At 47.4% G+C, this 14,614-nt stretch overlaps 1 protein-coding gene across 5 annotated transcripts in view; it reads left to right on the top strand.

The window, feature by feature from the left end:
* Nucleotides 1-14,614, top strand: part of CALN1 (calneuron 1) — a 476,409-nt gene that overhangs the window by 306,902 nt on the left and 154,893 nt on the right. For 4 of the 5 annotated variants that reach the window (XM_085016961.1, XM_021086352.2, XM_085016962.1 and 1 more), the window contains one exon: nt 11,802-11,914. In XM_085016961.1, the coding sequence (XP_084873087.1) occupies nt 11,802-11,914 (113 nt within the window). Of the gene's footprint in view, nt 1-11,801; nt 12,642-14,614 lie in introns of those variants that run through there. The other variant, XM_085016963.1, reaches the window with a different exon arrangement.

The following is a 14,614-nucleotide window of genomic DNA, read 5'->3' as shown; positions in this document are numbered from 1 at the left end:
TTGCCTCTCCTCCCAGCTGAGCCCTAATTTCCTAGAGGGCAGTGCTGGTGTTCATTCAGCATCACCAGGCCCAGCACAGTGGCTCTCACAGGCTGGGTTTGGCACCTCTGTGTTGGCTTGAGTTAGAAGTTACGGTTCTCAGCTGGTAGATGCCACGTAGACCTTGACTTTGCTAGAACCTTGTTAGTCTCCTCACATTTTCTCACTGAAGCCAGGTCCCTCCTCCTTCCACTCATGTCTCAGCCCTGTATCTTTGCAGCTCATCCTCATATGTCTGTACAACCTCTTGCTTGCATAGGGCTGTTTTCATTTATCATACTGGGAATTCAGACAGGTGTTCCTCGAGCTTTTTTGTTTTTTTTGGTTTTTTTTTCTGATCATGAATGACTTTCGAAAGTAAATTTTTTCTTTTGGACTAATCCCTATTGTGTTCTTTAGTTTTCAACTCTTCACATGGAGACCTTGGTCCCAGCCTTGACCAACCATCAGCCTCTGTGGGTTTTCCCACTTGAGTTTCAAATATCTAGTTATGGGAGAGAAATATGCAGTATCTAGTACAGCTTCCTATGTCTAGTTAAGTATTCAGTAAAAGAATACTGGACAGAGTGTTTTCTTGCTTCTACTTGCCAATCATCTAAGTCAGAGAAGAACTTATGATGAAAGATTAATGATCAAGAAGCAGTATATCAGGAGTTCCCATTGTGGCACAGCAGAAATGAATCTGACTAGTATCCATGAGGATGCAGGTTTGATCCCTGGCCCTGCTCAGTGGATCGGAGGTCCAGCATTGCCATGAGCTGTGGTGTAGGTTGCAGATGTGGTTCACATTCCGTGTTGCTGTGGCTCTGGCATAGGCCGGCGGCTATATAGCTCCAATTTGATCCCTAGCCTGGGAACTTCGGCTATATAGCTCCAATTTGATCCCTAGCCTGGGAACTTCCTTATGCCATGAGTGTGACCCTACAAAGCAAAAAAAGGAAGCAGTATATTAAAAAGTGGTAACACCCCCCAACACTTATTCCACTCTGGGTTTCTACGGTCTCTGCCCTGCTTAGGGCATGGAGACTGGAGCCTGCAGTGTGATGCTGGCGGCCAGTGCTGGAGCTGCTGCCTTTGCAATAGCTGGGGTTGTGCCTGCAAATGGAGACTGAAAGGGAGGTACCAGAGAAGGAGAGAAAAGGGATGACAGAGTCAAGGACAAGATGCCAGACTTCCTAGAAACTTGAGCACAGGCACGGGGAGCTGGTTGCTTGGGTTTCTAGATTTTGCCGAGTCTGGGTCTCTGGGTATGGAGGGAGGACCGTGTATGATGCTCACGTCTCTTCCTACCACTTCTTGGCAGGTGCTGCAGCCCTCTTTCCAAGAGTGCAGCCTGCACAGGCCACCAGTTTTATTTCTCCATCTGCTTTACTGGGGTTGCGGTTGGTAAACATTTCCCCAGATTTTTTTCAAGCGATTGATGGATATCACAGCTTTTAGAACTTCTGGGATGATTTTGGTCTTTTTCTAGTTTCATGGACTCTTCAGTGGGAAGTTGAGTGAAGGCACATGAGAAATTATCTTCATTCTCTGTTTCTTTGTCCAGCCACACCCATGGCGTGCAGAAGTTTTGGGTCAAGAACTGAACCCGTGCCACAGCAGCAACCCAAACCACTATGGTAACAATGCTGGATCCTTAACTTGCTGTGCCATTTTCATTCTTTTTCTTCTTTTTTTTAAAAAATTTGATACATTTATACTTCAAAATGATTACCAGTGTAGCATTAGCTAACAGCTCCATCATGTCACATAATCATTTTTTCTAGTGTTGGGAACAATTAAGATCTGGTCTCATGGGAATTCCTATCGTGGCTCAATGGTTAATGAATCTGACTAGGAACCATGAGGTTGTGGGTTCAATCCCTGGCCTTGCTCAGTGGGTTAAGGATCTGGTGTTGCCGTGAGCTGCGGTGTAGGTCACAGACACGGCTCAGATCTGGCGTTGCTGTGGCTCTGGTGTAGGCCGGCAGCTACAGCTCTGATTCGACCCCTAGCCCAGGAACCTCCATATGCCATGGGTGCAGCCCTAAAAAGACAAAAAAAAAAAATATCTGGTCTCTTAGCAAGTTTAATGTGTATAATTCAGTTTTAGTGGCTACAATCACTTTAGTGTCTAGATCTCCAGGACTTATTTCTCAGCTGATCGTTAAGTCTGTACCCTTCAGCAGCAGCATCCAGCTCAATAACAAAACAAACAAACAAACAAACAATCTGATTAGAACATGAGCAGAGGAACTAAATAGACATTTTTCCAAAGAAGACATCCAGATGGACCCCAGTTGTGTGAAAAGGTACCCAATAACTTCCTTCTTCTTAATCCTGAAGTCAAGATTATTCCACAGTCATTGCATTGATTTTCTCCTAACTTACTCCCTCCCAACCATATTTCAGATCAGAATTTTTAAGTCAAAACAGTTCTCTGAAGGTTAGAAATGACCTTGCAGCTGTTGGAGTAGAAGGCGAGTTTGGTGCTAGGAAGACACATGGTCTGTCTTGTCTTGACAGATTCTTTTCTGCATGGATCCCTGAGGGAGACTTGTGCACAAGAGCGCTAGGCATAAGAAATAAATGCCCCTTTATATGCAGCCTTGTTCATGGCCTGTATCCCTATGCAGAAAATAAGACAAGAGGTAGGCTGGCGGGACTTACTCCGACCAGACCAAGCTCGGAGGAACCTACGGTGTGGAGGAGAAACACTACCGGGGAAAGGGTCCCAGCCCTGAGCATGGACTATGCACATCTCCAAAGGGCCAGCCCTGTTGATTTGCCCCTGCTCCTATTCGGAGGAGAAATAAGAGTGGGCAGGGAGTTCCCGTCGTGGCGCAGTGGTTAACGAATCTGACTAGGAACCATGAGGTTGAGGGTTCAGTCCCTGCCCTTGCTCAGTGGGTTAAGGATCCGGCGTTGCCGTGAGCTGTGGTGTAGGTTGCAGACGCGGCTCGGATCCCGCGTTGCTGTGGCTCTGGCGTAGGCTAGTGGCTACAGCTCCGATTGGACCCCTAGCCTGGGAACCTCCATATGCCGCGGGAGCGGCCCAAAGAAATAGCAAAAAGACAAAAAAAAAAAAAAAGAGTGGGCAGTGACAGTGCTAGGAGGTGCTACCAGCCTCTAACAACCCCACCCTCACCCCCATGCTGCCTTGGCTTTCTGGGTCTCCTGGGGCCAACTGATATTTCCCATTTGAATGTAAAGTGGACATAAAAGCATCTTTTCTATATCCGTTATTCTGGGGTTTAGAATAAATGTAAAAACTCTGCTTAATGTTCAGCTTCCCTGAGAAACAGGCTCCCTGGGATGCTGAGTGGCTGGAGGCAGATGCATGGCCTGGGTTGTCTGGGTCTCCATTCTGCTTTGACCAACAGAGTGAGGACAGGGCAGTTCAGAAACTGGGAACTAGGGACACTTGATGTATGTATAGTTCTGTGAGCAGAAGCAGGGGATGAAGAGACTGTGCTGGGCCTTTCAGAATAATGGCTGAGCCGTGGCACGGCACAGTTTAGCCTCTCAGGTCCAGGCAGACTCTCCCTTGTGTCCCCAGCAGCTGTGAGATCTGTATTAGGGACTCAACCATGGGAAGCTGTGCATCTCTTCCTGTTCTAGGTATCTGTGTTGATCTCTATAGATTTCTGTGGCCTTGGCCCAATGACTCCAGAATTCCAATGAAGTTAGAAATGGGTGCAGAAAAGAGTTAATGCAACAGGCATTAACTCTTAGAAAGTCCTGCTTGCAAGGTTAGCCCAGGCCTTGGCGGCGGGGAGGTCCCCATCATTCCTAAAAGCTAAGAGTGACTTACTGTGCCAAAGTTGTTCATGCAATACGGTTTATGTTAAGGACCTGCTTTCCTTCTGGGAGTCTTGAATTTTAGTCCATGCCAGGTACGGAGTGCCTATGTGACCAACCACCGATAAATACCTTAGACAATGGGACTCTACTGAGTTCTTCTGATGGACAGGAGTTCACGTATGTTGCCACTACTCATTGCTGGCAGAGGTACACAAGTCCTGTTGACTCCTCTGGGAGAGAATTCTGGACACTTGTGCCTGCTTTCCTCCAGACTTCACCCCAGGCACCTTTTCCCTTTGACAACTGTGCTTTCTAATCTTTCACAGCAGTAAACCATAGCCATGAGTAGGACCATAGGCTGAGTCCTGGGCATCTCATAGTGAACCATTGAACTTGAAGGTGGGTCTTGAGATCCATCCAGTAGAGAGCTCAGAGATCAGGGTGTGATCCCTCTATTGTGTATCCTACTTGGGAAGAGCTGTAGACCCCTTCCAACCAAGGTGCTATTCCTGAGCCCTTCTTATGCCCCAATTCAGGTGCTGCTGTTGGGGCAAGGGTGTGGTTTGGGCCACCACTACTCCCAGGTGTAGTCATCATTCATACAACGCCTTTTCTCCTACTTGGTCCTCAACGTTCCTGGAGACTGACCACCAGCCCCTTATTGCATCTTGGTCTCCCTTGTTATCTAGGGCAGCCCTCTCTTTCTTGGTTCTCCTCTTAGACTCTTTCTTTCAGGTACTCTTCTCCTGCCTCTTATATAGACTAACAGCTTATCAGAATGGCACTCTTAAATCTCAATTTTAGGCTCTAAAGAGTGCAAAGAGGAGTCCAGTTTCCCAGGAGCTCATCATTCTTCTCTACCTTGATGTGTTAGGCAGCTTGGGCTGCTGTAGTAAAACACCACAGCTGATGTGGCTTACACCATGGAATACTACTCAGCCATAAAAAAGGACGAAACAATGCCTTTTGCAGCAACATGGATGGAACTAGAGACTCTCATACTGAGTGAAGTAAGAAAGAGAAAGGCAAATACCATTTGATATCACATATCGGGAATCTAATATACGGCACAAATGAACCTTTCCACAGAAAAGAAACTCATGGACTTGGAGAACAGACTTGTGGTTGCCCAGGGGGAGGGGGAGGGAGTGGGAGGGATTGGGAGCTTGGGGTTAACAGATGCAAACTATTGCTTTTGGAATGGATTAACAATGAGATCCTGCTGTGTAGCACTGACAACTGTGTCTGGGTACTTATAACACAACACGATAATGGGAGAAAAAAATTGTGTATACATGTATGTGTAACTGGGTTCCCATGCTGTACAGTGGGGGGAATAAAAGTGTGCTGGCAGAAATAACAATAAAATATAAATTTAAAAAATAAATTGAATTATAAATGTAAAAACATCAACTACCACAACAAAAACCAGAACTCTATTTCTCTCACTTCCAGGGACTGGAAATCCAAGACCAAGGTCATGTCAGGGTTGGTTTCTGATAGGAGCTTCTTCCTCGGCTTGCAGATGGCTGCTTTCCCGCTGTGCCCTTCCGCTGTGCTTGCACTCCTGGCGTCTCTTCCTCTCCTTACAAGGACACCAGCCCTATTGGATTAGGGCCCCACCCCTGTGACCTCATTTAACCTTAATTACTTCTTTCAGACCTCAGTCTCCAAATCCAGGCACATTGGGGGTTAGGGCTTCAATGGATGAATTTTTCAGGGACCCAGTTCGGTCCCTCACACTTGATTAGAGCTTGAAGTTGAAGCATTAGGCAGAGGAGTTTCATCGGATGACGCTTAGTGGTGGGTGATGCTCTTAACTGCCTGCATCAGGGACACGCAGGGCTGATTGCCTCCTGCTCTCTTCCCGCAGGAACCCTCGATCCAGAGGGAAGGAAGGGTGGTTGCTGCTCCCGGCCATCCTCCATCCTTCCTGGTGTCCCCGCATTGTCCAGGCTGCTCACCTCACCTCCCCTTTCAGCTTGATCAAACCTTCCTTCCCTTAAGGGCTCACTGCCCATCCATGGAGAGTTTCCAAACTGGAGCCTTTACTCCGCCCTAGCTCAGTGCTTTTAGGTCAGCCGTAGCCCCCGCTTGATTCTGTCCTGGGTGATGGATTGCATCCTCCCAGAAGGTAAGCCTGTGTCTCTTTACCTCTCCTGCCTACTCATCTGCTCCTTTGCGGGTGTGCTTTTGGAATTGAGTCAATTAATTCAAACGGAGTCCTAGGCGGACATTTCTGTTTTCTCCTCATCTGTCTCCTTGTGATCTTTCCCAGCCCATCATCCCCCCCACCCCCGCCGCCCCCGTATAGGCCTTTCCTTCCTTTTATTTTGTAGGGATTTTTATTTTTATTTTACCTCTTGTGAAAGTTTCAGCTGGTTGGTCTTAACGAATGCTGTGCCGTCCTGGCCCTCCCGTGGCTCCCTGCCCTCGTTCAAGTTCATTACTCAGACTTACTAGCAGTGGGAAGCAATCAGATGCAATCCTGGGCAGGTTAGCTTCCTGCACGTCTTGCTAAGTGGATCATGATATTTGGAAGCTTGTGGAGGGGGAATGAGGCCTCGTAGGAATAAATTTCCTTCTTTCGCTCTGTGTGTACTTGCTTGCTCAAGATTTGTGACTCAACTTAACCAAATGAAGTTTTTGCATTCAGAAAATTCTGTGCAAGGCGGCAGGCCTGGAAAGATGTCCACTTTGTCTTTAGGGGATGTGTGAACGCAGAATGCCAGCCTGATGCCACCCTGCCAGGCGCAGGCCTCATTCATCAGACCCATTCTTTTTTTGGCGGGGGAAGGGAAGAGGTTTCAGATGCCTGGAAGGTTATATGCAAGAGACCTGGAGCCTCTGAGAACTGACCGTCCAAAGAGAACTTCTGCCCTCACTGCAGGCAGAAGGGCCATTTGGAGAACAAATAGCTTTCATTTGCAGTAATGGTCATTTGCATTAATGCCCCCAAAAGCCATCCTCCCGAATCCCCACTGAATTCCTTCCTGAATAGCCACAGAGGGAAATGTACTATACTGTCAGACTTTGAAGAGAGGTATGAACCTGGGCCAGGAATTAGGCTGGGGCCTCTGACACAGATGGAGGCTTTGCAGCACGGAGCTTAACCTCAGGGGTTCCAAGCTGATCCCTGTTGCTGGCGCATCCTAGCTGCCTGGCCTTGACCTCCTTACGTCTAACTTCTTCTTGCTGAAGTCTTCTCATGATGAAAATGTGGACAGGCAGAAGCGATTCATCGTGTTGGGGAGAATCAAACAAGGCAATAAATGTAAGGCCTTGAGTTCAAGGTCTGGCACATAGGACGTGTGAAATCGATATTTCCCATTACTTACTGTCACTCTTTTAAATGCTTAAGAAAGACCTCTAGCAGCTGACCTGAGGCCCAACAGCGAGGCAAAAGAGCAGCCTGGATTTCTGCGGGCCGCTGTGTGCCGGGCAGCCATAGCACTCCCCGGCCGGGGAATGCTGGGGTCAGGGGAGGAGAGTTCCCGATGGAGCCAGATATCACCTGGCCTACTGAGGCAGCCACAGCACAAGCAGACTGCTGGGCTTGCCATCCCAGCTCTGCACCCCTGTGTGAGCTTATGCAAGTTACTCAGTTTTCTCATCTGTGAAATGGACCACTGGCAGGCTTAAATGAACGAGGGTGCAGTGATTTCCTGACCTCTTTATTTATTTATTTTTATTTTGGCTGTGCCCACAGCATGCAGAAGTTCCCTGGCCAGGGACTGGACCTGTGCCACAGCAGTGACCTGGGCTACGCCAGTGACAATGCCGGCTCCTTAACCACTAGACCACCAGGGAGCTCCAAGTGTGGCAATTTCTTTAAATGATGCCTCTGCCTTGTGAATGCTCAGTTTTAAGAGCATCATCAGACTTCCCAGACCTTGCTTTGGCCTGGGGGTGGCTTTAGTGAAAGGGACTAAGTGAAAAGCCTCTCTCAGAGTGTGTGTGTCTGAGTTCTCCTGGAATGGATGGAGTGAGGGGGTGGGGATGTGGGGGCTAGACTTCTGGAAGCAGCATGGTTAGCTGGTGGGGTGTTCCCAGGGCTGTTTTTCCTTTACTCCAGGATCTGCCATAGGAGCTCTTCCTCAGTCTAAATCTGAATAGAACCCTGGCTGGCTGGCAGGACTCGTGTCAAACTGTGTGTCAGAGGGAGGAGTGTATGTTTTACCAAAAGGCTGCAGAACATGTATAGTCTACACAGCTACTCAGGAGCCAGGACCCAGATGGTCCTAAGAGAGAGAGAGAGATGGTGAGGGGCCCCGCCCTAAAAATAATTAGAAATAACTCCAGCTATGAGCTTGAAGGACTCTCCCTTTACTCAATGATAGTAAAAAAAGGGGGGGGGGCGGTGAAGAATCACATTTGACCAATAAAAGTCTGAAGTCCAAATGTCCGCTGCTAAATAACTAGAAGCAAGTCCTCCAGTGAACCAGACCTCTCCTCTGAGCAGCAGAAGGTCTCTGCCAAGCCACCTGTGTCACAGCTGGCATGGCCCATGGGGTCCTGAGCTTCCCCTCTGGCCAAGGATTTGAGTCAGGCAGAAGCTGCTGCCTTCACTGAGGCCAGGATGTCATTTGCAGCATTGTTTCTGCTCATCCGCTTTGGGCTTGGTGTTCTCAGCGAAGCACACCTCTGAGCACTGCCTGATGACTCTACCCAGAATTCCATGTGGGCCCTTGAAACATACCAGTTCCGGGTGCTGCTCTCCCGTCACCCGGGGAGTGGGGGGAGGTTTGGGGGAGGTAGAGATGCTCTCCCTCCTCCTGACCAGAAGGTAGATTGTTTAAAGACAGTCTGGTTCTGGAGTTCCCTTGCGGTGCAGCCGGTGAAGGATCTGGTGTTGTCTCTGCAGCAGTTTGGGTTGCTGCTGTGGCTCAGGTTCAGTCTCTGGTCCGGGAACTTCCACATGCTGTGGGTGCAGCCAAAAAAGAAAAAAAAAAAAAATGACAGCTTGGTTCTCCAGGCTGAGAAGCAGGTGTTCTGCTATGTCCCTATGGACCAGCTCCCAAGCAAGAGCTTGCAGTGCCCACTGCACCATGGCCAGGGGCTTGTGTGACTCAGCCTGGTGGACGTATTTTAGTTAAGGTCTTGTGAGGGCTTCATAAAAAAAATGATCCATGGGGAGTTCCCGTTGTGGCTCATTGGTAATGAACCCAACTAGTATCCATGAGGATGTGGGTTCAATCCCTGGCCTCGCTCAATGGGTTATAGATCCGGCATTGCCTTGAGCAGTAGTGGTGTAGGTCATAGACCCAGCTTGGATCCCGTGTTGCTGTGGCTCTGGCGTAGGCCAGTAGCTACAGTCTTGATTTGACCCCTCGCCTGGGAACTTCCATATGCTTCAGGTGCGGCCCTAAAACAAAAGCCAAAAAAACAAAAAAATGATCCACGCCCTTGGGCTTCGACACCTTGATGAACTGTTGGACCTCACTATGGGTGACAGATGGTTGGGATCATGCCCACTGCTCAGGGACCAGCCCCAGAGGGAGGGCACAGGGAAGGAGAACCGTGGAACTTGGGGCATCATGTAGGCCGGTGTTCCTCAAACAGCTTCCTTTTCCTCCATCTCCTCCTGCCACTCCCCACTCAGGTGCCTTTTAAGACACGTGTTTCCCTAGTTGCCCCAACCCTGTGGCATTGCAATAGCACAGATACACTGTATGCATATCTGTTTATGTACTGTGGCCCTAGGAGGACCACAGGCCATTATAACATCTCAGATTTTTTTTTTTTTGGTCCCCTAAGAATCACTTTTCATCTCAGTGAAGGTGACACTTCCTCTCTTGAGAAAGCATGTTCCACTCTGAGACTTCTTGGCATCCAGAGCCAGCTGTGACTGGTGGGGGCTGCTTGGGGTGAGCAGTGGGTTCGTGTGTGTGTATCTAACAGGTGTGGCTGTCTGAGGCTGGGAGCCACGTGGTGCTGGCTCAGTGTGAATGCCAGCAAGACTCGGCTACTCTCATCTTCCTCCAGCTTCCAACGTTCCACTTTCACAAATACAGGATGACTTATCTTTGGGCAGAATCTTGGTCTGCAGTTAGGATAATTTTCTTGCTTTGTCTTTTCCTTCAAAGGTGAAGTTATTAGGTGAAAAGGAACCAGCATGATACAGCATCTGGAATACTACTTGCCAAAATCCAGGATGAGCATACGAGGGGTGCTTAGGAGAGCCCATCTCTTCTTCATACTCCTGCCAGCACTGAGCAGTATTCTTTTAGTTGTGTTGACTGATTTGAAAGGCAAGATGGTAACTCATTGTCACCTGAATTAGCCTCCTTCTGAGGACCAGCCAGAGGGAAATTTTAGATCCTTTCTCCTTGTTGAATGAGAAGTCCATCAATTTCCTTTCAGTAGTCTGTTGACTGCCCCACCCTATTTGGTGGGTCAGTCTTAGGTTTCCCACTGACTTCTCATGCCTCCACTATCCTCTGGGAAGTTTATCTAAAACTATTCTGGCATCTGTTCCTGGACTGACTTTTCCAAAGTATTGATATCTTGACGGTGGTATCTACTTGGCTTTTGGCAATAGGTTTTCAGTGAAGGTTCTGAAAGGCAGCTGCACTCTGGGAGTGGATCAGTGGATCTGCACTTCAGCAAACTTGTGTGCAGACACCCGGGCTGTCTTCACAGGCTGGGTCCAAGATGAGGTGAACTCATGGTGGAAACATCCTCTTGAGCAGTCCTAAGGGTGCAGAATGGCACACTGATGAGTCACTGAGTCTCAGACAAAGCGAAGGTCTGCTTTTGCCCATGGTGGCTCAAGGTCACCTTTTGGTCAGTGTCAGCTCTAGCATAAAAGATTTCAACGTATGCTGACCTGAGCAAAGAGAAAAAACAGCAAGAGACATCATTCATTCTATAAGTGGATCTTAGGTACCTACCATGCCGTTGAATATAAAGAAGTTTCAAACTGGGTCCCTGACCTTGCAGAGCTCACAGTTCGGGTGGGAGACAGGTGTGTAAATTTGTGGCTGAGATAAAGGGTGACAAGTTCTAAAATAGATGGGCATGAAATGAATAGGAGAGACAGAAAAAAGTTTGCCAACTCTATCTAGTGAGATGAGGAAGATTCAAGAAGGAAACAATAAGAGAACATCGATTTAAGCTTCATCTTAGAGGATGTGTTGGTGTTTACCAGATAGACAAATGGGAAAGGCATCCTGGATGGAGGGAAGGGCATGGGCAGAGGCGTGGAGCTCTGGAGCACAGGGCATTTTGTGCAGAAGTGGGGAGCCAGAGGTGTGGAAAGGAACAATGGGACTTGAATACTATCCTGAGGTGATTTCCTTATTTTTGGTCAAAGACACCATTAAAGTTGATAAAGCACGATCAGATATTTTTGGGGGAGAGTAAATGCAACAGTATGGAAGAGAGTATGGAGGTGAAAATGTGAAGGTAAGAGCCATTTTGCTAGTACATTATACACTGTATTACATTTTACTGGTAACATTGTATTTATAATGAGGAATATTCATTCTTGGAAGGGTTTTCCCACCAAGGTCTTTTTGGAAAGGAACTATCAATTGCATTAGCAAAGAAGGTATAGCAGCCACAGGTATTTAAGAAGTGAAGTCGGTAAGACTGAATGACTGAATTTATGTGTGCTTGACAAAGGTGAAGGAAGAGAAGGATGAAGCTGTAATTTCTGTCCTGTACAGCTAAGAAATTTAAGGTCCAGGAGGTACAGCAGGTGTGTGATTGTGGCCATTTCAGCAGGAGGTGCTGGTTAGGCATTTAGATAGGAATGCTGACAAGTGATTAGGAATATGTGGTGTTGGAGGTACTATGAGTTGCCAATTTCTTATATATACATTGGTGTTTTGAGAACGTTGCACAGTTTTCAATAATGGTTCTAGCTCTTCATTGATTGAGGTCATGCCAAGGAGAAAAGCATGGAGATGTTTATTTCATTGGGTGCAGGAGGTCAATTTCAATTACTTTCAACTCATATTTATATCTTCTTTCAGGGGATGGCCAGGTGGATTTTGATGAATTCATGACAATTCTTGGCCCCAAACTGGTGTCTTCAGAAGGTCGCGATGGTTTTCTTGGAAACACAATAGACAGCATATTCTGGCAGGTGAGTAAGAATTTTTTGAAAGACTACCTTGACAGTAAACATGCTTCTGGAACTAATGTTTGACTCTGAATTCTTGAGCTTCTGTTCAGCCTGCGAAGATCTCTTCCGGGCTCAGGTGACATACGTTGCTTGAACTGGGAGTCTAAGTTAAGCTCCATGCTAGGTCCTCTGGACAAAGAATCAAAACTATAATCTTTTAATGTTTGGAGGAGTCAACTATATCCCTATTTGTTCACATATAAAAAATAGCTTTACATTTTGGGAAAATGAGATTCCTCCATCTCAGATTCACAAAAATCTTTTTCCTGGGGACACTTAGAAAGGACTTGTTGGTCCTACCTGAGCCCAGTTCTGTTCCTGGCTCTAGGAGATCCTTGCCTGGAGGATGGCATGTTTGCCTTGTATGTTTGCATCTTGTCAGACCTCTTAATAGAACAGAATGGTTTCATCTAAATATGTGTATTTGATGCTTCTCAATTTGCTTCTGTTTCTAGCTTGTAAAAATCTCTTAGAAAGTTCCAGATATCTACTTTTGAATTATTAAGGAGCTATAAATCATTTTTATATTAACGCTTTAATCTGAAAATGTGACCATTATTTTGTGATTATGGAATTGGGGGAATGGCTCATCAATAATTTTTTAAAAATGAGTTAAATAATTCATTAAGTTAAATTGAATTATTGTCTAGACATGTAAAACATCATTCAAACACAGTGTGCTTTCTTTCATTTGTATTTTTTTCCTTAACCAAGGATACTTCTCCAGTCTAGATAAGGACTGCACTTGGCATGTATCTCTCTCCTTATGCTGCTACCCCTCTTGCCTATAACCAACAAGTCCTTACTTAGTAAGAACCTGTTCCTTGCCCCGTAGTCTTAACAGTCACTGTGGGTTTTTCAAAAGACATTGAAGACACAGTCCTGGATTTTTAAGAATTTGGTTGGGGAAACACAGTGAAAAGAGAGAAAACAAAGAAGTGATTAATTGGTGAGATGGCTACTCGATTGTAATCTCCTTGCAGCCGGACTTCCTTGTTGTGGCGCCCTCAGCACCTAGCCCATTGTACTGCATAGACTTGTGGCTGTGACTTTCTGGCTCCTTCTCGCCCAGCTCAGAGTGTGAGGACTAGCAAAGGAGAAAGACCAGCCATCCACTCTTGATAGTCAGCCTCCTTTGCTACCCACCCCCCATCTACCCATTCAGTGACAGTGTGAGAAAACTGTCCTCAGAACATCCAGAGCATCTGGTCCTTCTTGGAAAAAAAAAAAAAAAAGCTTATATTCCCAGCGCCTGAGTGATTTTTCAGGCGTAGAAGAAAGCGCCTGTATGTACACAAGGGGACTTGCATGTGTACATGTGCGTGTGCATCTGGGTACGTGTGCGTTGACTTTGCCGCAGCGGTCGAAGATGATATAGAGGAAGAGCAGCAGAAAGGCAGCTTTCTGCCTCTGGGTCTCCAGGCAGGGGATATTGATGGCAGGAGGTACTGATATTCCAGAAAGGAAAAGACCATCCATTTGAGACACTGGCATGACTTCCTATGAGGGACAAAATCACTTTCCTATGGAAACAGACATGAAGGTACACTTGGAAGGCTGTACTAGTGATCTATTGTGGCATAATAGGTTATACCAAAAGCTAGTGACATAAAGCAGTAACTGTCAACTATCTCATAGTTTCTGCAGGTCAGGAATGTCATAGCAGCTTAGCTGGGTGGCTCTGGCTTTTTAGGATCTTCAAGAGGTTACAGTCAGAATGCTGATGGGGGCTGTGATCATCTGAAGGCTTGACTGGGGCTGGAGGCTGTGCTTTTCCAGGTGGCTCGCTCATGTGGCCAGCAAGGTGATGCTGGCTGTTGGCCGGAGGCCTCAGGTCCTTGCCACATGGACCTCTCTATGGTGCTGCTTGAGTGTCCTCATGACATGGCAGCTGGCTTCCAGAAAAACAAATGATCCAAGAGAGTCCCAAGCAGAGGCTGTGATGTCTTTTATGACCGGGCCCTGGAAGTCACGCTCCATCATTTCTGCAATGTCCTCTTGGTTATTCAGGCCATCCCCACTGAACGAGGAGAGGACAACCTCCTGGTGAATACCTGGAGGCAGAGGTCATGGGGGGTGACCTTGGAGACGGGCTGCCATACAGGGGGATGAGTCTGTCCCTGGGCTTCAACTTGTGACCCGGCATTGCTGCCACAGCCTTTCATTTTCTGCAGGCTTTGATTGCTTCCTACCGTGGAGGAAAGCTGTGACCAGGGTGGTTCTCTGTGTTCTGAGAAGTGATTTCCCCCCAGGCCCTAGGCTCATCTTGCTAACTCAGTCTGTTTTCCAGTGCTCGCGCCTCACTGGCATGCTAGCCTGGCGTGCCAAGGGTGGAATCAAATCAAGCGGGATTCTGCAAAAACAGCTATTTATCAGCTGATGCTCATCCCCAAAGTCACAAGCCCCCGGCTCTTGGCAGAAAATCTGTATCAGCCTGTGAAGATCTCTTCCGGGCTCAGGTGACGTGTCAGTGAAGGTGGGGGGTGCAATTGGCTACAAACACAGCCTCCTTCCCAAGGAGGCTGGTCTGGGGGCCACGCCCCAGACTCTCCATCCTCCCAGGGGTACTCCTCCCTCTGAGAGTGAGGCTTACAGATTTCCTGGCAGCCAGTTCAGAACCTCTCTCGTATGTAGCAAGTAATAATGGGGGCGAAATTCTTA

The sequence above is a fragment of the Sus scrofa genome, chromosome 3 (genome assembly GCF_054392235.1).
Source record: "Sus scrofa isolate SSC_HxYL_T2T_F1_AM1 chromosome 3, Sscrofa_HxYL_maternal_Yorkshire_Landrace_v2.0, whole genome shotgun sequence".
NCBI classification, from domain to species: Eukaryota; Metazoa; Chordata; class Mammalia; order Artiodactyla; family Suidae; genus Sus; species Sus scrofa.
This window is presented reverse-complemented; position numbering and strand designations above follow the sequence as displayed.